We start from the raw sequence: 26,963 nt of genomic DNA, 5'->3' as shown, positions 1-26,963 counted from the left end.
TCTTTTTTCTTGCAATCACTTTCCAACTCATGCCCCAAAAAAAAAAAAAAACATTAAAGATAGACTAAAGACTAAGAATAGGTAAACACAGTCATTAGTGTAGTTGTCGTGGGTCAGACCAGAAAAAAAAATAAAGTTGTGGCTAGAAAGAAATTGAAGGGAATTTGTCGTGATTGAAGATAATTGCCCACCAATAATTCTTCAAATCACATCATATAAAGCTGGTTCAGGGGAGTAGCATATCGCCACACCAGAAAACCTTCTTACTTGAAGCAAGTCCATTTTCTCATTTCTCTTTTTCTTTCCTCTGACAATCAATTTCAGAACACCACAATGGCTGAAGCACTTGTGTCCTTCCTTGTAGAGCAGTTGGGTTCCTTCACCTTCCAACATGTGGAACAACATGTGAAACTTGTTGTGAATGTCGAAGAGGAAGTAGCAACTCTTACCCTCAACCTCAAAACTATTGAAGCTGTGCTCGCGGATGCAGAGAGGAGGCAAGTCAAGGAGAACAGCGTGAGACGCTGGCTCAGCAATCTGAAAGAAGTGTCCTACAAGATAGACGATGTGGTGGATGAGTGGAGCACTGAAATCCTGAAACAACAAATCGAGAACCAAGGTGACAATGCTATTGTACCTAAGAAGAAGGTATGTTTCTCTATTCGCTTCCGGTGTCTTTGTACTGGCCAAGTCGCTCAGATAATTTCTCGTCATGACATTGCTGGGAGGGTAAAAGAGTTGAATGGGAGGTTAGCTTTGATTCATGAACAGCGAAAACAATATAAATTTCGTCAAAATGAAATTGAATTTGAGCAACCTGAACGAATCAAAAGTGTTTCAGGTGTCGATGAATCTGAGACATTTGGCAGAGACGATGAAAGGAATAAACTAGTAAGCCAGTTAGTGAGTGAGCATAGTGAAGAAAGGAAGAAGCCTCTTGTCATATCTATTGTAGGTATGGGGGGGATAGGCAAAACAACTCTTGCCAAACTAGCCTATAATGATGTAGATGTAAAGAATTGTTTTCATACAACAATATGGGTTTGTGTCTCAGAACCCTTTGTACAAATTGCGGTTGCCAAAGCCATCCTTGAGAGTCTTGATGTAAGTTATGTCCCAAATTCAAATGAGTTAGAAACTTTTTTTCGACATATAGAGTCAGAAATTAAGGGCAAGAAGTTCCTCCTTGTCCTAGATGATGTCTGGGACTCGAACCATACAAAGTGGGATCCATTCCTGACCACATTACAGTGTGGTGCCTCAGGGAGTAGAATTTTGATTACCACGCGAATAGCTCAGGTTGCTAGTGCAATGGGAACAACTAGTGACCACACAATCGATATAAAGGAGTTAGGTGAAAAAACTTGTCGGTCATTGTTCTATCACATTGCATTTTTTGATGGTGAGAGAAAAGAGTCTAAAAAGTTTGAAGATATTGGTAATGAAATCGTGAAAAAGTGCAAAGGCTTGCCTCTTGCTGCTAAGACTTTGGGTAGTCTAATGCGGTGTAAGAAAACACTGCAACAATGGGTAGATGTTTTGAATAGTAAAATATGGGAATTACAAGAGTTTGAGCAGGAAGTTTTCCAACCGTTATTACTAAGTTACTATGATTTGAAACCATTGTCCAAACGTTGTCTTTTGTATTGTGCTACATTTCCTAAAGATCATGTGATTGTTAAGGATAAGTTGATTGAGTTGTGGATGTCACAAGATTATCTTGAAGTCAAAGGAGGAAATAAAGAAAAGACAACAGTAGGTCAATGGTGTTTTGAGAACTTAGTAACGCGGTCTTTCTTTCAAGATATTGAGGAAGATTCTAAAGGGAATATTAGAAATTGTAAAATGCACGATATTGTGCATGACTTTGTGCAATACTTGACCAAGGATGAATGCTTTAGTATGGTGGTTAAGGGTGCTAATGAGAGAATGGAGTTACCGGGTGATGAGGTCCGTCATTTGTCTTTAATGTTTGCACCCAAGGATCCATTTCCTGTTTCTTCTCTTAATTGTAAGAGTTTGCGCACTCTCACAGCTTTTGAATCAAAACTTACTAGCATTGGGGTTGAGTTGATTTCGCAATCAAAAAGCCTTAGGACTTTGAACTTGAGTGAAAACTCGATTCGAGAAGTTCCAAAGGAGATTGGTGGATTGATACATTTGAGATATCTGGACTTGTCTGAAAACGATAAACTGAAGGAATTGCCCGACAGTTTATGTGATTTATACAATCTGCAAACCTTGCGACTTGTCGGTTGCTGGGAACTTGTCAAATTTCCCGATGAAGAGGCAATGAGAAAGCTAACCAAGTTAAAGCATCTTTATGTTGAGGGGTCCTGTCGTCTAAAATCAAAAGGGATAGGGAGGTTAACCGGTCTGCAAAAGCTAGATGTGTTTCATCTAAATGGTTATAGGGGTGAGGACAAAGAAGGGACGTTGAAGTTGCAAGATTTGAAAAACTTGAAGCAACTTGAAGGGAGTCTTTCCATTGCACACTTGGAGTCTGTGGAAGATGCGAGTGAGGGTGTAAAGGCATGTTTGAGTGAGAAACATCTCCTTTATCATCTGGTTCTAGATTTCATATGTGAGAAGGCATGTGGTAAGTGGTTGAGAGCAGAAGGGACGGGCCAAAATGATAATGATAGAGAAATACTGAATGGGCTGCAACCACATGGAGATTTGGAATCATTGAGCATCTGGAACTGCCAGCTGGCTACTTCTCCGTGTCCTGATTGGATCTTGTCTTTACATAATCTGACATGTCTTGCGCTTGGGTACTATCGTAATTGTGAGCTGCTTTCGGGTCCATTTGGGAGATTGCCGTCGCTTGAATGGCTTTCATTTTGGGAGATGAAGAAAGTGAAAAAGGTGGGAGTGGAGTTTTTGGGAATTGAAGAAAGTGAATTACAATCACCCTCCTCCTCCTCCTCCTCCTCCTCCTCGTCTTCTCTTATTTTATTCCCCAAATTGAAAAGCCTCCAGTTCAATGTGATGCGTGAGTGGGAAGAGTGGGAAGGAGTGGGAGGGGATTTTCAGAATAATATTACCATAATGCCCTCCCTATCTCGCTTGCAATTTTGGACCTGCTCGAAACTTGGTACGCTGCCCGACTTCCTGCGCAAGACACCACTACAGACAATGATCATCGGCTTGGGTTGTCCAATTCTCAGAGATAGAGTCAGGGACAAAACAAGTGAGGAGTGGGCCAAGATTTCTCACGTCCCAGACATCCAAGTGGAGGAATGTAAGCTGTGGCGATTTCAGGCGGCGAGTTGTTGAGTGGTCTTGTCTTCTAGTAAGATTTCAATTCAATGTCTTCTAGTAATGACCTCTGACTATTGAGTGAGGAGCCAGCTTCCACCAATCTCATCCACTCTTATATTCAGGTAATTAAGCTCTTATTCATTAATCCTATGTATATTGATCTAGTGTAGTGCAATGTTGCTCTTGTACTTTAACTTTCTATTGCTACTTGCTAGGCATCTATGGACTTACTAAAGACTTAATCATACATTAACTAGCAGTAATGGTCATCTGCAATTCTGTGATTCTTTTTTCTTTCAATTTAACTTGCTTTCATGTTTTGCATTGAGATTGAAAGAACACCTCTTTGCAGGGATTGGGAGGGTCAAGCCTCCAAGTTGTAATGGCTGGATTCCCTAAGACCGAATGCCCCCATCCTCAGGTACTCCTTAATGTAATGCCTCAAGGTTGTAATGGCTTTCAATTTTTTACTTCAGCTGGTGTAATTTTTCATTTACAATTATGTCAAACAGTTGGGTCTTTTTCCAAATCTGTTGGAACAAGCAGAGATTTTGCCAAGATAATAGCCCTAGTGTACAGCTCATTGTTGTACAACTCTTGTTGTAACATGATGACCTTAATGCAGAGGAGCTTCTTATGTACTTTTCAAATTACAAAATATGGAACTATATTTGTCTAGCTGGTTAGTTACTAAATGTTAGGGATGCATATCTGCTTATGGAACTATATTTGTTTGGAACTGACCATCTTCAATCAGCTGACAATGTACCTATTGTACAGGAAATTGCTTTGGCTCCCACAGCAAGCTAAAAGCATTTACAATGGCATTGGAATTTCAAGCTGATGGTTGATATATCAAGTAGTTTACAATCAGGTCCTTACAATCAGTTCTTTTTGTGGTTTATTTCTCTGTCCTTGCCAGATCCTCTTCCGCTCTTCTATCCCCCAAGTTCACTTGGTAAGTCTTGACCAAACTTGTAGAACTTTTGACTTGTTTAATTGGAGATGAGAAATTTGCACGTCTACATGCTGCCAGGGAATATGTGCTTTGAAATTAGACTCACCTACAAGAACTTTGGTTTTCCTTTTAATTCTGAACAGTTTTTCCTCAATGTTCTTTTGCTCAAAAATATAATTTTTACCAAGAAAAGAAAGCTCATGAGAAGACTGTGGGAAATGAGTCCCTCGTACATTAATTAAAAATGCAGAATATGCATGATTCTGCTAACTCGGGCAACTGAAACACACCTGCCAGCCATATTCCATCGTAAAGAAACTTCATTGGTTGCATTACTCTTGATGACACAAGTTATCTGTTGGCCATTTTTTTTTTGGTCAACTATAATACTAAACAAATTAAAAAATTCTGAAGGCTATAAAATTCTGTATTAAACAAAAGTCTTTGCTCTTTTTGATTTTTTGTCCCAGAGAAATTGTTGGTAGTTGAATTTATATATCAAGCCAGATGTGCATTAAAAATAAATAAATAAATAAAATAAAATAATAAAACATAGGCCAAACACCCCACTGGAAAGGCCTGTGATGATCAAGTCACTAGAGTGGCTACAGCAATTACCATAGCACACCCCATTCTGCATTTCTTACTTCATTTAATATATTTCTTCGTTTCTCTTTTTACTTGCATCAAGAACATGGCTGAAGCTCTAGTTGACTTTCTCCAACAGTGTTTGGCTTCCATCACCCTTGACAAAGGTTGAAAGAGAGCTGAGAGCGGTCGTAGGTGTTGACAAAAGAAGCTGCAAACATCAACCACAATGCAGATCAGGAAAAAATAAAGGTCAGTGCATAACTAATGCTATAGGCTATAGATGAAAATAGAGCTATAATGTGCCTCTATCAGCGCGTTAGACCTGGCTTTTTTTTTTGGTGGTAAATCAATTTTTCTATATATAAAGGATGAAAAATACTGTTTTACTGTTTCTTATAAGGGGCGGAAAAGCCCTATTTGTCCTCACTGTTCCAGGATAATATCAAGAAGGTGGAAAAGTCATTTCTGACCTTGCTCTTCTCTGCGTTGGATATGGATCGTAGCCGCTCAGATCAAGAAATAAAAAAGCAAAAGAAGAGAAAAGAAGGAAAAGAAGAATCGAAGAGAGGGGAAGATCTCGCCGATAACCGTTCGGGTTTGGAACTCAGCCACTTAGATCAAGATCAAAAAAAGCAAAAGAAGAATAGAAAAGAGGAGAAGATCTCGCCGAGAGAAGAGAGCAGAGAGAAAAGAGGAACAGAAGAGACGAAAGCAGAAACGAAAGAAGAGAGAAGAAAGAAAAGAGGGATAGAAGAGAAAAGAAAGACGAACGGAATAGAGGAAAGGAGAAGATCTCGGCGACAATAGATCGGTTGCAAGGTATTTGTAGTTTCAATCGTTCTGGGTTTTTTGTTGTTGGATTTTTCCTTCTTTTGTTGATGTTTTTGAGGGGGATGATAGTTTTGGGATATTTTGAATGAACTGGGGGGATAATTGTTTCTGATTCTTAGATTTGTAATAGCTTTGAAATAATTTTTCAATGATAGGAATCGATTGTTATTTCTGAAAGTGGGTTGTTTTGTGTACTTCCTTATTTATTGCTCTTAAAATCAAAACAATTAGACCGCTACATGTGCAATGAGTTAAAAATTTTGTAGAGGACAATGAATTGTCAAATTATTAAAGATTGGTTCGGCTATCTGTTTCAAATTCATTGCTTATGAAGAATGATCCACAAAGAAATAGAGAGATTGGGTGTGATTGTTTGCTTGGCTTTGCACAGATAGCTGATGTTCAGAAAAGGCAATTTTCACGTCATCATCTGAGTAGGAGGTTAGTTGTTTCTAAGCCAATTTGGTTTTTGTTTTCTGAGCTGTGAGTTTTTTTTTATTATTGTTTGTATTCCTGAATTTGTGATAAACTTATATTTCTGTTTCTAATTGTACTGAAAGAAAGAGTATAGTTGTTTCAAATATTATAAAAACTGATACATTTCATAAATTTTATATCTACGTGTTTCAAAATATTTTGGGTTTAGCATTTTTGGATCAGTTTGTATACATTTGATGTATTTACTTAACTGTTTTCCAAAATAACAACAATGTGCAGCCTATTCTATGGACATGTGAGGAATGGAAGTGATATGTAAATGTGGTTATAATTCACTCAGATTGTGGTTATAAATAAATATTTTGGTTGTAAGATTAACCTGTGCATGTTTAAATGAATGATGGTTGAAATATAAGAAGGTGAGGTCTCTGTTCTTCTAATGTCCCGTCTTTTTTTCATTTTCTTCTGTCATTTTTTCATTTTCATTCAGTCATCTGTAATTAGGAGTGAGTGAAAATTTGACTTTCTTATATTGAGGAGTGATTACTTGGAAATGTGACTTTATTTTTCTGCCTGTAGTTTAACAAGGTTAAATGTTATTTAGCATATCAATTTCTACAGCACAATCTCAGTATGAATTCTTATATTTTTTTTGGCAGCTATATGTTCACACGGCTGTTAAAATTTTATTTTTTAAGTTGTGGGTTAACTTTATTGACATTTATAATTCAACTTTCTGGTGTAGAATTTTTTATAAATTAATTTATTGTCAGGCTTTGCTTGATTTTTTTGGATTTGATTTTATTTCATTTTGAGTCAACAAAACTGCCCCTAAATTTAGAACTAATAACGGTAGAATTTTTAATTATTTGCCCTTTATGTTCATTTGTAGAATGTGCTGGGGATGAGTTTTGTTTTTTTGTTTTGGTTGTCATTGGTTCTCAAAGTGTCCAATTTGGCTAATTTATATTCAGGATTGGCTCACTTTTAATGGGTTATGTTTCTATATAACAGTGTTTAATTAGAGAAAGACCCGCAGGTATATCAAAACAATTTGCCAAATTCTTGAAGTAAGGATTGCATCTCTGCTGTTGTGTTTTTTTTGTCTTAGTATTGTTTGATTGAAACTGTTAAAATATTGGGGGATTTTATTGTAATTGTTTTATCAATTTGAGTAAATATTATAGTTCAATTAATTTTTGTATTCATGAAGAAAAAATCATAGTGATAGGTTTTGAGTAATTTTTATTTGTAATGAGGACCTGTTGTTTTAGAATAGAAAGGATTGGAGCAGGCGAGGCCGATTAAAGGAAGAGGAGAAGAACTTGGTTTGAATTCTGTTTGGATAAATTTTGGGTCGTCCTTTCTGTCGATTTTGAAAGGTTTCAAATTGAAGGTATTGCTTTATTGATTTCTATGTTTTTTTTATTTTCATTGGGGTTTTTTTTTGTGGTTGTGTTTGAATTGATATGAGCTTTGATGTTTTAGGGGTATTGTTTGCGCTCCAGTTTGGGATTTAAGTGATCGATTGGAAAAAGCTGAAGGTGACGCTCTCATATTGATTTCAAAACTTTGCATTTTGACTCATAGGGGTTTTGATGTTTTGGGTCTGTGTGGTTTGGAATCTGAACGATTGATTGAAAAAATTTGAGTTTTAATAAATTACTGTGTCTTTACTTTTATTTTTTTCTGTTTTTCTTTTTAAGTTAACTAATGGCAAATGAAGTGTAGTTTTTTGCCATGTGAGCGCTAATCAATGTCATACATATTTGCAAGTTAAATGAAGCATTAGTTTTAATACAGGAATGTAATGCATGACAATTTTGATGTCCTTATCATTCATATCTATTATGTAAACCAAACCTAACTGGTATGAGCGTGGTTGTTCACATACTTTGAAGAAATTGAAAAAAAAATTTATTGTTGTAAGACAGATTCTTCTCCTTTATTTTTCTTATTTTCTTTTTCTTTTGTTTGTGCTTTAGTTTAACAAATATTGTATTGCTGTTGTTTTCTGTAGTTATATAATTAATTTCATAATTATGTTACAGTTACGGTTGCTTTTTACAGAATTTATGCAAAATAGTCTACATATCATTTGGCTGCCACTGTTCCTTGGTCTACTGTTTAACGTTGTGTGCATCTTTGATTCGTATTCAGGTATGAACTTTGAATTTATGTTTACTCAGTTAGTGGCTTTGTTTGTTTTCATTGTGTGCTGTTTTTGTACAAAATACATGATATAACTATGTTTGTCCGACTAACTATGTTGCATTTTGTAATTGGTTTTTGCTTTCTGTTCATTTTACAGAGCTTTGGGACAGTGTGCACTCAGGTAGTTTTAATGTTTTGGATTGAGATTTGATTATAAGAGTGGTTTTGAGTCATTTGTTATTTTAATTCCCTTTCTTTTCAATGTAGTTATGGCATGTGATATCACGCACAAAAGAGGAAAAAGAATGTTGGAACAAAATGATGCTGAAGGTCTAAATCGTGATGCAGAGATAGAAACAAGAAACAACAGTGAGAATTTTTATGCCATGAGAGGCCAAACTGATAGTGGGGATTTTGGTACAGAGGGAATGCATCAAAGAAGATCAAGAAGACCAAGACGTGGTATGTATAAATTAAAATTGAATGTATTTTGTTCTTCATGAATTCAAATTCTGTAACATTGTGTCAATGTTTTTTATAGTTACTGAACCTGGAATAACAGAGGAAAAATACACTTCTAAACAGTTGAATAGAAGATCAAGAGGGCGAAGACATGGTATATATATATATATATTAAAATTGAATGTATTTTGTTCTTCAATAATTCAAATTGTATAACATTGTCTTAATGTTTTTTATAGTTGCTGAACCTGCAGTAACAGAAAAAAATGACAGCTCTGAACACTTGATTAGAAGAGTTGAACCTGCTGAAGAAAATAACACTCTGTTGTTGAATCAAACTTTTGTTAACAGTGAACATTCGCATGTTAGTCATACAGGTATAGTGGATGAATTTGTATCAGTTTTTAAAAACATTTCATGATATGTTTACAACATTGTTCGATCATTTTGATTTTCCTTTCATCTAAATTAATACAAACCTAATGGAATAAGAGGTATAATTTTTTCTGCATTCATCATGACTTCATATTTACAGTCTGAGTAATTTTTATCATAATTGGCATCATTGTTATTAATTTATGTCATATTTTACATTCAGGTCACTGTTCGTTCTCATTCGGTCAGGCATCATATCAGAAAAGTAGAGCAGGTTATTTTTGTTAAATTTTAGTCTGTGTATCAATCAAATATACATATACATTTGCTTACCAAATATAATATTACTGTTGTAGGATTGATTATGAGATATGAAGATTTGGGTGATAATATTCATGAATGCAATTATTGCAATGCGAATTTTTGGTCTAGAGAGGCTCTTAAACAATCATCTTCAAATGCACCTCTCATTTATACAAATTGCTGTCAAAAAGGTCAAATCCAAGTTCAGTCATCAAAAGAAGCTCCATATTTTCTTGAACAATTATTAGATCCAAATAATGACTCAAATAGCAGAGTATTTAGAGAGAATATTAGAGTCTATAATTCAATGTTTTCTTTTACATCAATGGGAGCAGCAATTGATAAAAATATTAACATTGGTTCAGGTCCCTATGTTTTTAAGATAAGTGGGCAAGTACACCATTTAATGGGTTCTGTTTTACCTTCTGATGGAGAATGTCCTAAATTTGCTCAGCTATACATATATGATACAAAAAATGAGATTTCAAATCGGATTAATGCTATTGATCCTACTCATGTTAATACGAAAATTAAGCCAGATATTGTACAAGGACTGATAAAAATGTTTGATGAAAACAATGATTTAGTAAAAGAATTTCGAACAATGAGAAACAAGTTTGAAGCTCATTCTTTATCTTCGTTTAATATGACTATACTTGATCATCAACCTACTGATAGTAAACAATATGAACAGCCAACAAGTGAAGAAATTGGTGGTTTAATAGTTGGTGACATTGGACAATTTGATTCAAATAGAGATATTATTATTCAATCAAATAGCGGAAATTTACAGCGCATTTCTAAAGTACATCCAAAATACATGTCATTACAGTATCCAATACTTTTTCCTTATGGTGAAAACGGTTATAGAATAAATATACCAATGCATCAAATTGCACAAAGTCGCACAGAAAAAAAACGAAATATATCAATGCGAGCTTTTATTACATATCAACTTCAAGATAGAAATAATAAAATGAGTACTTTGTTAAAAGGTGGACGATTATTTCAACAGTATTTAGTAGATGCTTATGCAACAGTTGAAGAAAGTCGTTTACATTGGATTAGACAAAACCAAAAAAAAATTCGAACTGAGACTTATAAAGATATTTATAACGCACGTTCAGCTGGAATTAACAAAGTCTGCGACTTAGGTCGAAAAATTATTTTATCAAGTTCTCATACAGGAGGTCCAAGAAATATGATTAACAATTATTAAGATGCTATGGCAATTTGCAGAGAATATGGTAATCCTGATTTATTTATAACTTTTACTTGCAATGTTAAATGGGTCGAAATACAACGATATTTAAAAGATAAACCCAACTATAAAGCAGAAGATAGACCAGATATAATTTCACGAATGTTTAAAATCAAATTGCAAGATATGGTTGCTTATATTAAATCCGGACAACCTTTTGGAGAAATTGAAGCAGATGTTCATACAATAGAATTTCAAAAAAGAGGACTTCCTCATGCTCATATGTTATTTTGGTTAAAAAAAGATTACAAATGTTATACAGCAACTGATATAGATTCTATTATTTCCGCTGAATTACCAAATCAAGATACTGATCCAGAACTTTTTGAAATTGTAAGTCAATTTATGATTCATGGACCCTGTGGACAAATAAATACTAAATCTCTTTGCATGCGAAATGGGAAGTGTTCAAAATTTTTTCCAAAACCATATAACATAAATACTATATGCGAAAGAAATGGACCTTCAATATATAAACGTCGTGATGATAATACAAAATTTGTAGTGAAAAACAATATACATATTGGGAATAATTTTATTGTACCTTATAACCGAGATTTATTATTAAGATATAATGCTCATATTAATGTTGAATCATGTTCTCAATCAATGTTGATTAAATATTTATTTAAATATATTAATAAAGGACCAGATCGAGCTTGAATTTTATTACATCAAAACTTAAACGACGAAATTGCTGCCTATCTTAATTGCCGTTATTTAACTCCACACGAATCTGTATGGAGGCTATTTGAATTTTCAATCCATTCTCGACATCCAGCTGTACAACATTTACCTATTCATATGCCTTTAGAACAAAATGTTATATTTAATGAACATCAATCTCTGGAATCAATACTAAAGCAAAAAAGCACAGAAGATACAATGCTAACTGGATGGTTTAAAGCAAATTCAATTTACCCAGCTGGATGTGGACTAACTTATACAGAATTTCCAACTAAATTTGTTTGGGATGATCGTGACAAATATTGGACGCCAAGAAAAAAATATCACACAATTGGTCGAATAGCTTATGTATATCCTGTTGCAGGCGAATTATATTTCATGAGAATGTTGTTAAATATTCAAAAAGGATGTTGCAACTATGATTCAATAAAAACAGTTAATGGCATTACATATAGTTCTTACCAAGAAGCTTGCCAAGTTTTAGGCTTATTAGGTGATGACAAGGAATGGATTGAAGCATTAACAGAATCTTTCCAGACTGCAACATCTTTTGAAATTCGGCAACTTTTTGTTACAATAATATTATTTTGTCATGTTGTAAATCCTGAAATGTTGTTAAATTCATGTTGGATGCATATGTACAACGATATTATCCACAAAGCTAGACTTGAACTTTCAAATCCAGCTTTAATTTTACCAGAAGCAGAATTGAAAAATAAAGTATTATTTGAGTTAGAACAGATATTTAATAAATCTTCAAGTTCATTAAAAGATCATCAATTGCCAATGCCTAATATAAATGAAATATTTGAATTAGATAACAAATTATTGAGAGAAGAACTAAATTATGACCGTCTTCAATTGAAGCTTGAACACGATAATTTGGTGAGTCAGCTATATACAGGTCAAAAAATTATTTATAATGACGTTCTTAAAGCAATTGAAGAAAAGACATGTAATACATTCTTTGTTCATGGTTATGGAGGAACTGGTAAGACATTCTTATGGCATACAATAGCAAATAAATTAAGATGTGAAGGCAAAATTGTTTTAGCTGTTGCTTCATCTGGAATTGCTTCATTATTACTTCCAAACGGTAGAACTGCTCATTCAAGATTTAAAATTCCTCTTACCATTAATAATTTATCAATATGTCCAATAAAAAAAGGCACTCATCTTGCAAAATTAATTGATAGAACAGATTTAATTATTTGGGACGAAGCTCCAATGGCTAATAAATATTGTTTTGAGGCATTAGACAAATGTTTACGTGATATTTTATCTAATTCAAATAATCCACCAATTAATAAACCATTTGCTGGAAAACCAATTTTGTTAGGCGGAGATTTTAGACAAATTTTACCTGTTATTACTGGAGGAGGCAAAGAGCAAATAATTGAAGTCTCCTTAAACAGTTCATATCTTTGGTCATCATTCAAAATATTTCATTTAACTGAAAATATGAGATTATCAAAAAAAAATTTGAGTGATGAGGAAAGAATAAATATTTCAAGTTTTGCAAATTGGTTATTACAAATTGGAGAAGGTAATATATGTTTAATTAATGATGACAATGATAGAGATGCATCTTGGGTTGAAATTCCAGAAGACTTGCTTATTCATACATATAAAGATCCAATAGAAGCAATTTTCCTTGCAACTTATTCTAATTTCAATATTAATTACAATAATTTTAACTATTTACAAGAACGTGCAATTGTTACGCCACGAAATTCTACAGTCAAAGATATAAATGATTATATTATAAATTCGTTACCAGGTGAAAAAAAAAATTATTTAAGTGCTGATAGCATATTGGTCAATTCTGGAAATAATGAAGGTATCAATACTTTGTACCCAATTGAATTTTTAAATACACTTGAATTTAATGGCTTACCATCACATCAATTGATTTTAAAAATTGGAATGCCTGTCATGCTATTACGGAATTTAAATCAAACATCTGGTTTATGCAATGGTACAAGATTAATAATAACAAAATTATATGACAGATTAATAGAAGCAAAAATATTAACTGGAAAAAACATAGGTCAAAATTTTTTCATACCAAGAATTGATCTCAATGTATCTGAAAATAAGTGGCCATTTATTTTTAAAAGACGGCAATTTCCGATAAGACCATGTTATGCTATGACTATTAACAAAAGCCAAGGTCAATCATTAAATCAAGTTGGTATATATTTACCAGAACCTGTTTTTACACACGGACAATTATATGTAGCACTATCAAGAGTCACATCAAGAAATGGTTTAAAAATTTTGATAAACAATGATAATCATATGCCAAACAAATACACTAAAAATATAGTTTATAAAGATGTGCTACAAAATGTATAAATTATGTCTATAATCTTTAAAGAAAATTGAAAAAAAAAAAAAATGCAGTATATTTCGAAAACTATCCCTCACGCGGTTACAGATACTCTGGAATCTGGATAGTCTCCTCCTTCACACTCTCCCTCTCCTCCTTCAATCCACTCAAGTATCTACAATCCAACGAGCCCGCAATAGTTGGCGCCGCGATGGACGAGTCAGCAACCTGCTTCATCGTCCATTTCCCGGTGCCCATCATCCCCGTCTTATCCAATGAGAAAGAGCCCTTCTTTTGTGCTCCTGTTATAATGGTTTTCTGTCTCTAAATTCAACTTTCAAATTTGTGCTGTGAACAAATGGTGGGATAGTTTTCAAATTTGTTTAATAACAGGTGGTTCTTCATGATGGCAGGACAGAGTAGCTCATCTTCGTTCATCAATGACAATTAAAAAGTTCTTAATCCCAGCTGGTAACTGATCTGATACTTAGTCAACAAAAAAAAAGAACAAGAGAAGAGGCCCTCCTTTCAAAGGTAAGCAAAACTTTGAATCCCCAAAGCTCAATTTCCCTGCAATACATTTTGGTTATGAGTTAATTAAGATAGTTGGTTTTCGTAGTGATTTGTGAAGAATTGTTCGGATCGCAATGATTTAGTGTTGTAAATGGTTGAAGTTTTTCATGGTACTTAAATTGCATAAGTAGTTGCATTCCAGAAAGGCACCTTTCTTTCTGTTTTTTGTGTTCATAAGCAATTGGTCATAGTTAAAACAGATATATTGAATTTTGAATTCCATAAGAAGGAGAAATTTGATCAATATTAATCTGTTGCTAATCTGTTGACTTCACCATTTCATATTACTCAAGGGTCAAAACTAAAGTTCAGTCTCTCTGTCTTAACTTCTGAGTTAAACCCATATCACCAGTCTTTGAAACTTTATACTTGAAATTGATATTTGAATCTTTGATGCATGAAGAGATTGAGTCGGAGGCTGAGATTTTAGGAGACATGGGGAAGCTTATATGTTTGGTGGTAAAGTCAGGGGCAGATCCAAAGCAAGTTATTATTAAGAGCATAGATGGGAACACTTGGTTTTCTTACTTCACAAAACTAACAAGTTCTTTTATTCCCCAGGTCCCTCCTTCAAAAAAAAAACGATGCCTGCTCTCTCTTCTTTAGATTAAGGATCAGACTGTTGCCATCTAATATTTTGATTTCATGGATTTAGCATCTCTAATTTTGAACGATGGCCTGAATTTCATCTAGGCATGCAATTTGATCTGCCGCATAATCTTCATTTGATGTATAGGATGAATTGTATTGGTTTTCAATACCTATATGATCAACTGTACATTTCTTGAAATGCAGAAATTTCAGGAATCTGCAGCTGTTGTAAATGATCACACTCAAAAAGAATTGCACGCATTCATTTATGAATAAAAAAGGTACACATTTTTATTAACTTCATATCAATTAGTTTTACTTTGTACTCTCTTCCACTTGATAGACAATTTTATCATTGAAATTGTTATATATAATCATTACATTATCACTTAATTATCATTCAACCATCTGTCTATTTGTCACAGATTACCATATTACTTAAAGACGTTTACAATTCAATAAGAATGACTATACACCACTTAAGCAAAAACTCAACATTCACCATAACCTCAACATTATTGTTCCCTAATTACTCCATAGTCATTCTCAGAGAGCTTAAAAGGTCGAACTTCCTAAATTCATTGCAGATTAAGAGCACCAATTTGTCCATTATTTTTTTTCATAATTAATTTGTATACATTGTATTTTGTTTTCACAGAATACAAAATCAGAAATGAAACAGATTTATCTAATGCAGATAGATGGTAGATCAACTTCTTCATCTCAAATGTAAGTAATTCTTTCTTAATAAACCTCTCCTTCCAAATTTACCTATTTAATCTATATGTCAATTAATCATGATACCTTTTCCTTCATATTATTCTTTAAATGAACCTTACTTTCCTAAACCCAAACACCAACCTCTTTACATCAGACTATCATTTTCAACATCTGAGATAGTAGCGTTCATCGAGAGAATAATACGGAGGAAAAGATATAGTAATTGACACATGTATCTTTTTTTTTTATTCTTCTTTTCTCAAACAATCTTCTACTTATTATACTTCCTCACACACAATATTATTGTTTCTGCATCTGTTATCATACTTCTTCAACTACAAATGTCAGCGAAGTCCACTACAAAAGAAATGTTCAGAGATAAGTAATCCAGCTTCTTAAATATCAAAAACTTCCTTTCTCTTCTTCTTTTACAGCAAATCCAACTTTGTTTAATTCATTTTGTTCTTCTTCTTTTTCCATCTTCATTCTCACAGAATACAAAATCACAGATCCGTTACATTTAACTTCGTCGCCTCAAAGATAAGTCATTCTTCCTTAATTAACCTCTCTTTCCAACATCAATATGCACATTTAAATTCTGCTAATTTCAATATATCACACAATATATTTCTACTTTTCTAAATTGTTAGTTTTCTAAATTAATAGACTTAATTCTTTTTCATAAGTGTTTTCGAAGAGTTAAACACGAGCAACAGAGAGACAAAAACAGAGAGAAACAAAGAAAGAGACAGTGTAAAAAGCAGATAAAGAAGATGCACAGTTTTTTTCTTTAACTAGAAAAACTTCCACAGAGATTAAGGAACGTGAATCTAGAAAGTGGCAGTACTCCAGAACTTTTGCCTTTTAAATTTCCCTCTTTGGACCACATATGAGCTTCATGTATTCATCTAAAATTGAAATCGGATTATATACTTCTCTTTTCTAGCTACTCAAAATTAGAAATCCATAAGCACTTACAGTATTACCATTACAGTTTTGGGTGCTAAACAATTGCTTTCATATTACAAAATATACTAACCTCTGTACATATAACCTGTATCCAAAATTTGAAATATTACAGTTTTCCTTTTATCTCATACTGCATATTATTTTTGTTTCATAACCCTTACTCCAGTCAATTGACAGCTTACCTATTATTTAATATTTAATCTTTACAGGTCCTATTATATCCTACAGATAAGAACTTACCCATCCACGTCAGCCATCAATATTCACTGGCTACCTTGGATGGATAGATTCTTGGCTCTAGCAGATACTACAATTTATGACAAATTCTCACCTCTACGAGCTACTACAATTGATGAGAACCATAAAAAAATTAAATTGCATCAATAAACAAATGATGAAATTAGGAACCAAGTTAGTGGTAGTGGAGATGAGAAGACGAAATTATAGAATGCGATAGAGGTAATCCTTGATCCACAATTACCTCCGTCCCATTCTGTAATTTCTTCTTCTCATCTCCACCACCATTAATTTGCTCCCTCATTTCATCAGTTCCTTACTGATGTAATTTACTTTTTTTATTCTTCTCATCAATAGTCCTATCTCCTACTGTGGAGAACCAATCCATCCAAGCCAGCCAGTAAACTTTAGCTAGAGTTATAATTAATTCTACCAAAATTTTACTGGCTACGTTTGGATGAATTGCTTCTCGACAGTAGCAGATAGAACTATTGATTTTCACGAACAACTACTCTAATTGAGTGTCCATTCTATGATCCATTTCTAAATACAGAAGGTACATGATTTTTTCAACTTAATCCACAAACTAAATTTTAAGTATCCTCTATTTAAATCAATAATATCTATTTATTGACAATTCTTAGTTCACGGTTCAGTATCCTCTGTAAAATTCGGGAAGCCTCCATTAGCATCAAGAATCACTGTTATCTAACCCAAAAGTCGGTAATCAAAATCACCAACTGCTACACCCTTCTTTCGTGATCATTTTTGTTTTAGTCTGACGGTGGTGTTTTTTAGAATACAAAGCAATTACAAGTTTGTAGAAGAACCAGAGTCCAGAGTTTGTTCTCATCATCATCAACTTCGATCCGCTCTGATTCAATAGAAGAAGAAGTCGAAGCAGCTTTATACGATACTGGAGTCTGCGAGATTCAGATCGGTGGAGAGAAGAGCATTTCGTATCAAAGGTATTGTTTCCCAGATTTCTATGTTTATATTTCATTAAACATCACACATGTTTCATTTCTTTCCAATTGGACATACATATCTTCCCTTTTACTTTCACAATTAGTAAGTTCTTTCTTTTTTTCCTTTTTCTCTTTTCAAAGTTCACTAATTTATTTAGTATATCTCAAAATAAATGCCCATTTATTTGAATCTGACATTCTTTATATATATTCACCAATTATAATTTACTTTTCTGAATTTTGTATTAGGATATTCAACAAACAAAGCAATCAAATTAGGCGACAAGTTCATAGTGACGGCAATGAGGAAAATAAATTACAAAATGGGATGAATGTAATTGTTCATCTAAATGAACATAGCTTGGAGGAACATAGGGTGTTTCAACCCATGCTTGAAAACAAGCTGCTGAAATGTCGAAATATTGCACATTCCATTGAAACACCCTATCTTCCTCCAAGTTATCATCATTTAGATCAACAATTACCTCCCTCGCATTCTCTAATTTCTTTTCCTCATTACCGCCACCAATCACTTGCTCCCTAATCATACTACCATTTATGTACATAATAAAGCCACTAAAATCTATAAATGTGAGTATGCTATACAATACATAAATTTCACTGCCCTTTTGTACTCTTATAAATTCTCAAATGTTATTACATTTATCGTATAATTTCACACTTTTTAATAATCGATTGAAACTTTAGATTGTTTGTTTTTGTGGTTTAATTCAAAATTTCTTTCAGGTCTTAAAATACTCTAGAATGGTTATCTCCATTGTCCGCAGAGAAAAGAAGAGTCCGAATTGGACCTAGGCTTTTCAGCGACCAATGGCTCATTTTGAGTTTGGAATCAGGTGTCTAACAGTCTCTCTTTTCTTCTGTTTTTCAAGGTGCCTCAAACATTATAATTGCTAAAAAAAAAATTAACAAAACTTATCTCTGCTCCAATGAAAAACAAATTTATTCTTACTTCCTAAAATTGGTAACTTTTAAAGCTATGATATTGGTATATCACCAGTTTGTCCAGTAATTTTAATTCATTTATTATTATCTAAAATGACAGTCTGATCTTAAATTGGTATCCTTTTCTTGCAGTTGGCTACCATTTGATACAACACAACAATTCCTCTGCAATACATTCATACAGAATTCAGCAAAAGGAAGCTGCTCTTCTATATATTACCAAATTAAAGGTACTATCTTTTCAAACTTTTATTCATTTACATATTTTCTAATAATGTGTTTTTTTAATATCTTCTACAATCTGATTTACATCTCCTTTATTCCTCCACTTTGATTCAGACACACAGATATCAGTTGTCATTGCCACATGGATCCAATTTAATCCAGTAATTCTCTCCCCTTGCCGCTTCTCGCCTCCATTCTTACATGTTTTTGATTATCTTTGAATTACTTTCGGTATCCATGTTTTAGGAATGTTCCAATTTGCCATTCCAATGGTTCATTGAGAGAGGTTGAAGGTGAGACTTCAAATTTGCCTTTTAATTGACATTCAAAATTTTATAAATTCGTACTTGGAAAGTTGGTGAGTTGGGATAAAATTGGGAAAAAAGCAATGCCATTAATTTACAGATGAAAGTTGGGTTTTGTAACATCAAGAGCGCCAAATGATTTCATCTCTGCTGCATATATTTAAACCAATTATTTGTCATTTCTCATAAGAGTAATAATTTGGTGCATTCAATTCTATATTTAAATCAATTTGGTATCCCTTAAAAGGTTCAAAAATTCAAGATTCTACTGATATGCATATTTCTGCGTTATATTATCTGGATATAAAAGATGTCGATTTGATGTCCATTTTCTACCAGTTTTATTTGCATATGTATTAAGAATTTAGTTTCAGCTATAATTAATTCAATTTGTTTGAGGAAAATCAATCACTGCTGCTCAAACATCCTTGATTATAGCAATTTTATTTGTATGAGCGCAAATTTGTTTTAACGGTATATTTTTCTGTGGTGAACATAATTGTGGATGTGGTTAAAGTTGTGTGATACATGCTATATTAAGGGGCCAACATTGTTACTTTGTGTTAATATAGTTGCACTGTTTTAGTTAATCTGTTCATAACTCTCAGTTTCTCTGAATGTGGTCATTATAATCATATATATCTATATCACTATATATATATATGAGTATCAATAGATATACAAAAAGTGAAGTACACACAAAGGGATGAGAATTATAGCCAGCCAACGTGAGAAAGATAGATGGAATATCACCAACAACTTCACATTGACAACACCTCAATTGTGGGAATCAAATAAGCAAATAAAGTTGGCTATCATTTGTGGAAAATTGTTGGCATCAGAGTAATTTACTGTTGTCAATGGTTGAAGCTCTTTATGATACTTAAATTCAATAACCAGCTGAATTCCAAAAACCCACCTTTGTTTTTGTTTTTGGACTTCAAAACCTATTGGTCATATTTGAATTCCAGAAACCCACCTTTCTTTCTGTTTTTGGTCTTCATAATCAATTGAATATAATACTTTTTGATAATAGTTCAATTCCAGAAACCAGCGTTTGTTTCTGTTTTTAGTCTCCAACCATATTGCTGCCAAACAGTTTGGTCTCCAATGGAGGCCCTTCAAAACTGCAGTCCAATTAAACATGAAGAAATATCCTGTCATGTTTACAGAGAATCTTTCTAGCCACTTAAAATTTGAAATCAATAACCAATTTACCAAATTCAGATAAAATCAGATTTCAATTCTAGCTTTTTGATTCGGCTCAAAACAAGTGGAATAGGTGTCATCTTTAGTTGTACTTTTATTTCATTAACTGATTAGTTGAAATTTTTTCAACACTTGATTAATATCAATGATTACAGTAATTGCCGTTGCAACATTTTTAATATTGATTGTTAATGATCCTTGGATTGTCACTTAAATTCAACTTTTCATTGATAGTTAAAAATCATCTAATTCAAATCAACACTACAATATATATATATATATAATTTTTTTTTTTTCCCCTCTTGATCTTCATGTTCTATATTGGCTTCACTACCATGTACTTTTACTTGACACAATGCATTGATAAAAATGTGAACACTAGGAATATTGTTTTATGCTATTGTGGAAAATACTCAGTATTTGGTTGTCAACATTAATTACAGATGTATAACAGTAAATGATTGAAAAAGCTGACAAGTACAGTCCTTTATTTCTCTTTCCTCAAATATGTCCTGGCTCATTCTTGCAAGTCAAACTATACTAATGCACTGTAGACTGCCTTCATCCTGGATTATATCTGATAGCCTGAGTATTGCTGAGTCAAATAATTTCGATGCTTGAAATGAAGCTGACTGCAGATGAGAATAGCTTATCATCAACATTTTATCCGTGACTTTTATTGTCATGATACTCACTTCTTAGATATGTTCACAATCCTGATAAAACCGTTAAATTTCTCCTACTGTTTATAGTTAGTTTTGAAGTTGAAAATCAATGCGAAGATTCAGTTTGTGCCCTGCAAATAATACTTTTGACTGATAGTCCTCAACCAAGTAGATGTTATAATTTCTATGAATTTATGCATGCAAATCTAATGATGTCTTTCCATCTTCCCTTGGTTGCAGTATCAATTTCTGTCTACTCCAACAATGATGTTTTACTGCATGTTCAGTCTCAAACTGAGAAAAGGTGTTGATAATTTCATCAAAGGTTGCTTGAATAGTATCATCCACACCACCATCAGAGCTGACAATTTCAAAAACCATATTTTCCATTTGAGTACCAGCCACGCAAGCGTCAGGCACCTGACATCATGTCCAATACTTTAGAAAGAGTACAAATACCTTGATAACTTAAAAGGCAGTGTTTTAAGTTATTAAGATATTTGTACTCTTTCTAAAGTATTGGACATGATGTCAAGTGTTGATGATAGAAAAAGTGCATCCAAGAATCGACAATTCATAGAAAAAGTGCATCCAAGATTCGACAATTCATTGAAAAAGGTATTTTATTGATTAATATCAATGATTACAGTAATTGCCGTTGCAACATTTTTAATATTGATTGTTAATGATCCTTGGATTGTCACTTAAATTCAACTTTTTATTCATAGTTAAAAATCATCTAATTCAAATCAACACTACAATATATATATATATTTTTTTGCCCTCTTGATCTTCATGTTCTATATTGGCTTCACTACCATGTACTTTTACTTGACACCATGCATTGATCAAAATGTGAACACTAGGAATATTGTTTTATGCTATTGTGGAAAATACTCAGTATTTGGTTGTCAACATTCATTACAAATGTATAACAGTAAATGATTGAAAAAGCTGACAAGTACAGTCCTTCATTTGTCTTTCCTCAAATATGTCCTGCCTCATTCTTGCAAGTCAAACTATACTGATGTACTGTAGACTGCCTTCATCTTGGATTATATCTGATAGCCTGAGTATTGCTGAGTCAAATAATTTCGATGCTTGAAATGAAGCTGACTGCAGATGAGAATAGCTTATCATCAACATTTTATTCGGCACTTTCATTGTCATGAAACTCACTTCTTAGATATGTTTACAATCCTGATAAAAATGTTAAATTTCTCCTACTGTTTATAGTTAGTTTTGAAGTTGAAAATCAATGTGAAAATTCCATGTTCACTTCTTAGTTTTGAAGTTTTGAAGTTGGTACTTGAAAAGTTGGTGAGTTGGGATAAAATTGGGAAAAAAGCAATGCCATGAATTTACAGATGTGTTTTTATGTTTTCATTTCAATCATTTCATTTTAAACAGTACTCTGGATTTTTCACAGATAAAGCTCCAATCTTCTACAATTGTTTGTAAATTTTTCCTCACAACCCGTACCTATATTTCCTACCCTCTTACTCTTCCCTAAACCTCCAAAACCCGCGGCAGAGCGCGGGCCTCCATTCTAGTGAAAATAGTAGACAAAATATCACCCAAAAAAATTAGACTTTAGTAATCAAATATTAACTAGCATTAGTAGGCTTCTGCTATTTTGTGATCATCTTTTCCACTTTAACGTGCTATTTTGAATTTATTATAAAATTTCGCAATGAGATTTTTCACCTCTTTGCAGGGATTGGGGAGGTCAAACCTCGAAGTTTTAATGACTGACTCCTTAAGACCAAATACCTTCAGCCTCAGCTACTCCTTAATGTGGTGCAGAATTTCCAGATACGAAAGTTCTAATAAATCTTTGGCTAGTGCGGAATCAATAATCTTCTTTTTATCCAGGATTCAAATTTACAACATGCTACAGGTACAGCTCAAATTGAAGCCTAAAGCATTTTTAATGGCATTGGAATTTTCAAGCTGATGAGAAGCTACTCTGGTAAGCTACATATTCTGTAGTAACTGGTATATTGTTCCTTCCCTGAAAATCTTCTATGTACATCAAAAGGTAATTTGATCTTCTATCATAAAACATTTTTTTTTTCTTTCCTTTTCATGGCTTCAGGCTAAGTCCTTGATTTTTCCCCAATATCTAGCAGGGTCGAAGATCTAATGCTTCTTCTGATGCTGGAAACCAGCTCTCTATCCAGTGGAGATGTCTTTACTCTGTTGGCTTTATTTCTTCAAGATTTGGGTAAGTACAGGGCAGTGTGATTATAAGAATAGGAAATTGAATGATATAGTTCCTTTTCTAACACCTAATTTATTCATCCATTAACTTGAAATACTTGAAGTTCAGAAAGGCGGTTCTATGAATAGTAAAATTATATAGTATGTAGTGGTTAAGTTTCTCTTTTGTTTAAGGCTATTAACAAATTAAGTTGATTGCTTGAGATGAGATTGATAGTTAAATGCAAGAAAGTGATAATATTTGGTTATGGAAATGCAGAAAGGCTTGCAAGCAAAATCTTATGTGGAGGGAGAATAGGGAGGTCAGGTCTTTTTAGTTCTGATGATTGGAGTCCACTGACGAGATGATCCCCAACCGTCAGTACTCTTTTCGCTGTACTGAATAAAATTTCTAGTACCCCTTTGGGTAGTTTGGAACTGACTGTCTTCATTTAATACAGCTTGTAGACTACAGAGGAATTCTTTACACAACCTCGTACTGTACTGCTCAGATTTAATCTAAAAGGATTTACAATGGCATTGAGACTTTCAAGCTGACGGGTGGATATATGCTTTGGTAAGCTGCACAGATCTTATCATAACTTGAGTTTCTTGGTTATGCCTGCATTGGTGTGGAAGTACATTTTGTGAGTTAAATTTGAAATTGCAAGCGACTTATTTTTCTGAAGATGCATTCAAGTCTATTTCTTCATATATATTCCTGTATTTAAACAGTTGCTTATTATATTGTATTAAGATTGTTAACTTTCAAGTACTCTATGCATTGTTAGACAGTGAGGAAACAACAAATAGATATTTAGAGATACACATTTAAGATTTTGCAATTGCAAACATTGGTAGCTTCAACTGTACATGTTTGATCAATTGCAAATATTAGTATATTCTTATCCATGTCAAACTGAAGTCATTTGCAATTTTCTATTGCAATCCAATCAATTTCAGGTGATGTCATCATAAGATCATTCAACTGTACTCCAGCTAGAGAAATTGAATCATCTGCAAAACAGCATTTTATTTCAGAGGTTTATCTAACAATGAGGATGCACCATCAAGAAAACTCAGCACCCATTGATGATGAGGTTCTTACTAAACCTAGGCACTTTCTTTTCACGTTTCTCATGTAGATTCTCATTACTTGACCATTGTAATCTTTTGGAGGGGCTTGATTTTTCGATTGCTAGCTAGTTTGCCCAATTATAACTTTGTCAGAGACATTATTATTATCTTAATGACTTAATCTTTTCGAGGTATAAAGAGCAGTCAAGAGTGGATGTAACCCTGAATTCCCTTCCATGGAAACACTGGGGACGACTCTAAATGGCTTGTAAACATTGAACAGGTAACTCTTGACATATGTAAAACTTGAAGAGTTGAAGATTAGCAGTTAGTTGAAAGCTCTATATATAGTGCTTTTAAATTTCCGGGTCTGTTGAATGTACTAAGGTCGTTGCCTAGTAAAGCAGATGAGGCATCTCTTCTAGTTTCTGGACTCCAATCAAATGTATTTCAGGAAGCTATGGGAGTTTGTGATCATGAGTCGTCACACGAGGAAGTTCGACACCAGATTGTTTCATTGGATATATATTTGTACCTAGGTTGTGCTTTTGTCAGTTAAACTTGTTCAACTTGCCTTCATCATGTATACTTGTACAGCTATATCACTCTCTTTTCCTCCTTTTGTAGGAAGGAAAATATTCAAGGCAACCAAATAGTGGTGAAATTGATACTTACATCATTCATCATCTGGATTGTGATGATATTGTTTTGTGGCTAGTACCCAAGACTGTTCTGTTTAGTAAGAACAAATGGTCTCATTTTTGTGATGATGTTAAATCTGTCAGAGTCCATCCTAATAAATTCAGCTAGAACATTACTTTCATTTCTTTTGACAGTCGAAACTACTTAATAGTTAAAGCTTCTTGGTTTCACCTATTGCTGTGTCGCTGATGTTTTTATTGTTTCACATGGACAGCAAATTTTCTGTGGCAGCACTTTCCACTGAACTGAGAGAGTATGCAATGGTCTTCACAGACATTTGAAAGCTGTTCTTTCTGTGGTTCATCTTGCTGTCCCCACCGGATCCTCCTCTGCTGTTCTATCCCCAAAGTTCACCTGGTGATGGTAAGTCCTGACCAAACGTGTAAAACTTTTGCCTTGTTTAATAGGAAATGAGAAATTTGCAAGTCTACAGGCTACTAAGAGAAAAAATGCTTTGAATATAAACTTACCTACAATAATTTTTGGTTTTCCTCTTTGAACATTTTGTTCTCAATTTCTTTTGCTCGAGAAACTTTTGAAAGGGAATATGTTAACATTGAACAACTATCCTGCTTTTCTAAGCAAGAGACTGAGCTCATTTTTGAAATCTATCCTTTGTAGTGGTGCTGGAAACCTGTACATCAATTGCACAACGCATGAGTAGGGGTGAAACTAAATTGGAAAGAAAAGCTACATCTTCGTTTGGGAATTCTATTTATACCAATCTCTAGCATGGTGGTAATCCTCAAACTGCAGAAAACCAAAGTTGCTCTGCCAGACTCCTTTATGAGTAAACTGATCTCTTCTCTTGAGGCTTCTATTGTGTTCCTATAGAGGAAATTCTGAACCAAGCTATCACTCAATTAGACATAAAATTAGACAAAATTGCTGGCTATATCTCATCTCATAGTCTGTAGTTTGCTCTGGAATTAATCAAAGCGGAAGATTTCTGCGTTGGTTCAGCCTGTGAACCATTAATCATTTGCTTAGGTCTTCAAATGCTTTGTAAATAGATGATTTTATGATGTGGATGAAGAGCATCCTGATTGATTTGCTTGACCACCCACATGTCCAAGCTGATCATTTATGTTGTACATCTTCTGAATAACTTAATAAAGTTTGAGGTATTTCATGAAAAAATGAAAAGAAGGCTTTTTCTTCACTTATTGAGCCAAGTTGTACTGGAAATGTTGCATCATGTATACTGAAACAAACAACAGGGAAAAGCATTTTATGTCAGAGGATTATCTAACAATGAGAATGCACCGTCAAGAAAACTCTGCACCCATTGATGGATTGATGAGGTTTTACCAAAGCTATGTGCATAGTTTGATGGTGAAGAAAAAAATATATATACTGAGATACACATTTTCAGATTATGTTGCAAATGTTGGTAGTTTAAATTGTGTTCTACCATTCTGTGTCTTGATCTGCATATGCCTATCCTTGTCAAAGTGTTTAAGTCATTGCATCTTGCTATCGCAGTCCAATCAATTTCAGGTTCTGTCCTGAAAAGTTCATCAAGAGAAATTAAACCTTACGCAAAAACAACACCAAGTCAAAGGATTATCGAGAAATGATAATGCACCATCAAGAAAACTCTAGCAGATATTGACCATCTGCAAAACAGCAATCTATGTCAGAGGATTATCGAGCAATGATAATGTACCCTCTTACCAAAACTAGTTACTCTTCACCTATCTCAAATAGTTTCTCATCAGTGGTTCTTTGTAGTCTTTTAGAGGGACGTGTTTATTCACTTGCTTGTTTGCCAATTATTATTTTACTAGACAGATATATGATCCGTGCTGGCATGAAGTCATGAACTACTCTAATTTTAATTACTTAATCTTCGAGGTATGACAAAATGGCAACACTCTGGGGATGATTCTAAATGG

The 26,963-nt window shown here is 33.6% G+C and overlaps 3 protein-coding genes across 25 annotated transcripts; all 3 read left to right on the top strand.

Annotated features, from left to right (window-relative positions):
* Positions 1-183: 183 nt before the first annotated feature.
* On the top strand, positions 184-26,127 carry LOC133724953 (putative disease resistance protein RGA1). Of its 23 annotated transcripts, none has more exons than XM_062151881.1 (12): positions 184-3,295; positions 3,617-3,685; positions 4,045-4,222; positions 4,950-5,062; positions 22,802-23,056; positions 23,217-23,311; positions 23,567-23,664; positions 23,748-23,863; positions 24,250-24,386; positions 24,563-24,902; positions 24,991-25,428; positions 25,687-26,127. In XM_062151881.1, exon 1 carries the CDS (start codon positions 334-336, stop codon positions 3,277-3,279), a length of 2,946 nt encoding a protein of 981 aa, XP_062007865.1. In that variant the 5' UTR covers positions 184-333; the 3' UTR covers positions 3,280-3,295; positions 3,617-3,685; positions 4,045-4,222; positions 4,950-5,062; positions 22,802-23,056; positions 23,217-23,311; positions 23,567-23,664; positions 23,748-23,863; positions 24,250-24,386; positions 24,563-24,902; positions 24,991-25,428; positions 25,687-26,127. The 23 variants fall into 23 exon arrangements, with proteins under 23 accessions (XP_062007865.1, XP_062007866.1, XP_062007868.1 ...); XM_062151882.1 differs by having other exon boundaries at positions 23,214-23,311; XM_062151884.1 differs by having other exon boundaries at positions 22,802-23,125.
* On the top strand, positions 5,372-10,627 carry LOC133728342 (uncharacterized). Its single transcript, XM_062155763.1, has 12 exons — positions 5,372-5,632; positions 6,036-6,085; positions 7,362-7,478; positions 7,571-7,626; positions 8,134-8,242; positions 8,394-8,417; positions 8,504-8,698; positions 8,778-8,852; positions 8,938-9,075; positions 9,297-9,347; positions 9,430-10,181; positions 10,616-10,627. Exons 5-12 carry the CDS (start codon positions 8,158-8,160, stop codon positions 10,625-10,627), a joined length of 1,332 nt encoding a protein of 443 aa, XP_062011747.1. The 5' UTR covers positions 5,372-5,632; positions 6,036-6,085; positions 7,362-7,478; positions 7,571-7,626; positions 8,134-8,157.
* Positions 18,029-22,545, top strand: LOC133728333 (uncharacterized). The gene is made up of 8 exons (XM_062155753.1): positions 18,029-18,305; positions 18,503-18,571; positions 18,813-18,910; positions 19,020-19,066; positions 21,325-21,478; positions 21,602-21,702; positions 22,321-22,404; positions 22,495-22,545. Exons 2-8 carry the CDS (start codon positions 18,546-18,548, stop codon positions 22,543-22,545), a joined length of 561 nt encoding a protein of 186 aa, XP_062011737.1. The 5' UTR covers positions 18,029-18,305; positions 18,503-18,545.
* Positions 26,128-26,963: the final 836 nt, after the last annotated feature.

The sequence above is a fragment of the Rosa rugosa genome, chromosome 1, assembly GCF_958449725.1.
Source record: "Rosa rugosa chromosome 1, drRosRugo1.1, whole genome shotgun sequence".
NCBI lineage: Eukaryota > Viridiplantae > Streptophyta > Magnoliopsida > Rosales > Rosaceae > Rosa > Rosa rugosa.
The sequence above is the reverse complement of the archived record's forward strand: the minus strand, read 5'-3'. Positions and strand labels throughout refer to the sequence as shown.

What these genes read in the sequence shown, in the direction of transcription:
- LOC133728333 (XM_062155753.1), top strand. Translation starts at nt 18,546, where the DNA reads ATGGCTCATTTTGAGTTTGGAATCAG. An exon ending in TATATATTACCAAATTAAAG is followed by an intron (nt 18,911 to 19,019) that starts GTACTATCTTTT and finishes ACTTTGATTCAG; the next exon opens with ACACACAGATATCAGTTGTC. An exon ending in TCGACAATTCATTGAAAAAG is followed by an intron (nt 21,703 to 22,320) that starts GTATTTTATTGA and finishes TACTGTTTATAG; the next exon opens with TTAGTTTTGAAGTTGAAAAT.
- LOC133724953 (XM_062151881.1), top strand. Translation starts at nt 334, where the DNA reads ATGGCTGAAGCACTTGTGTCCTTCCTTGTAGAGCAGTTGGGTTCCTTC.
- LOC133728342 (XM_062155763.1), top strand. Translation starts at nt 8,158, where the DNA reads ATGCAAAATAGTCTACATATCATTTGGCTGCCACTGTTCCTTGGTCTA. An exon ending in CATCTTTGATTCGTATTCAG is followed by an intron (nt 8,243 to 8,393) that starts GTATGAACTTTG and finishes TTCATTTTACAG; the next exon opens with AGCTTTGGGACAGTGTGCAC. An exon ending in TTGGGACAGTGTGCACTCAG is followed by an intron (nt 8,418 to 8,503) that starts GTAGTTTTAATG and finishes TTTTCAATGTAG; the next exon opens with TTATGGCATGTGATATCACG.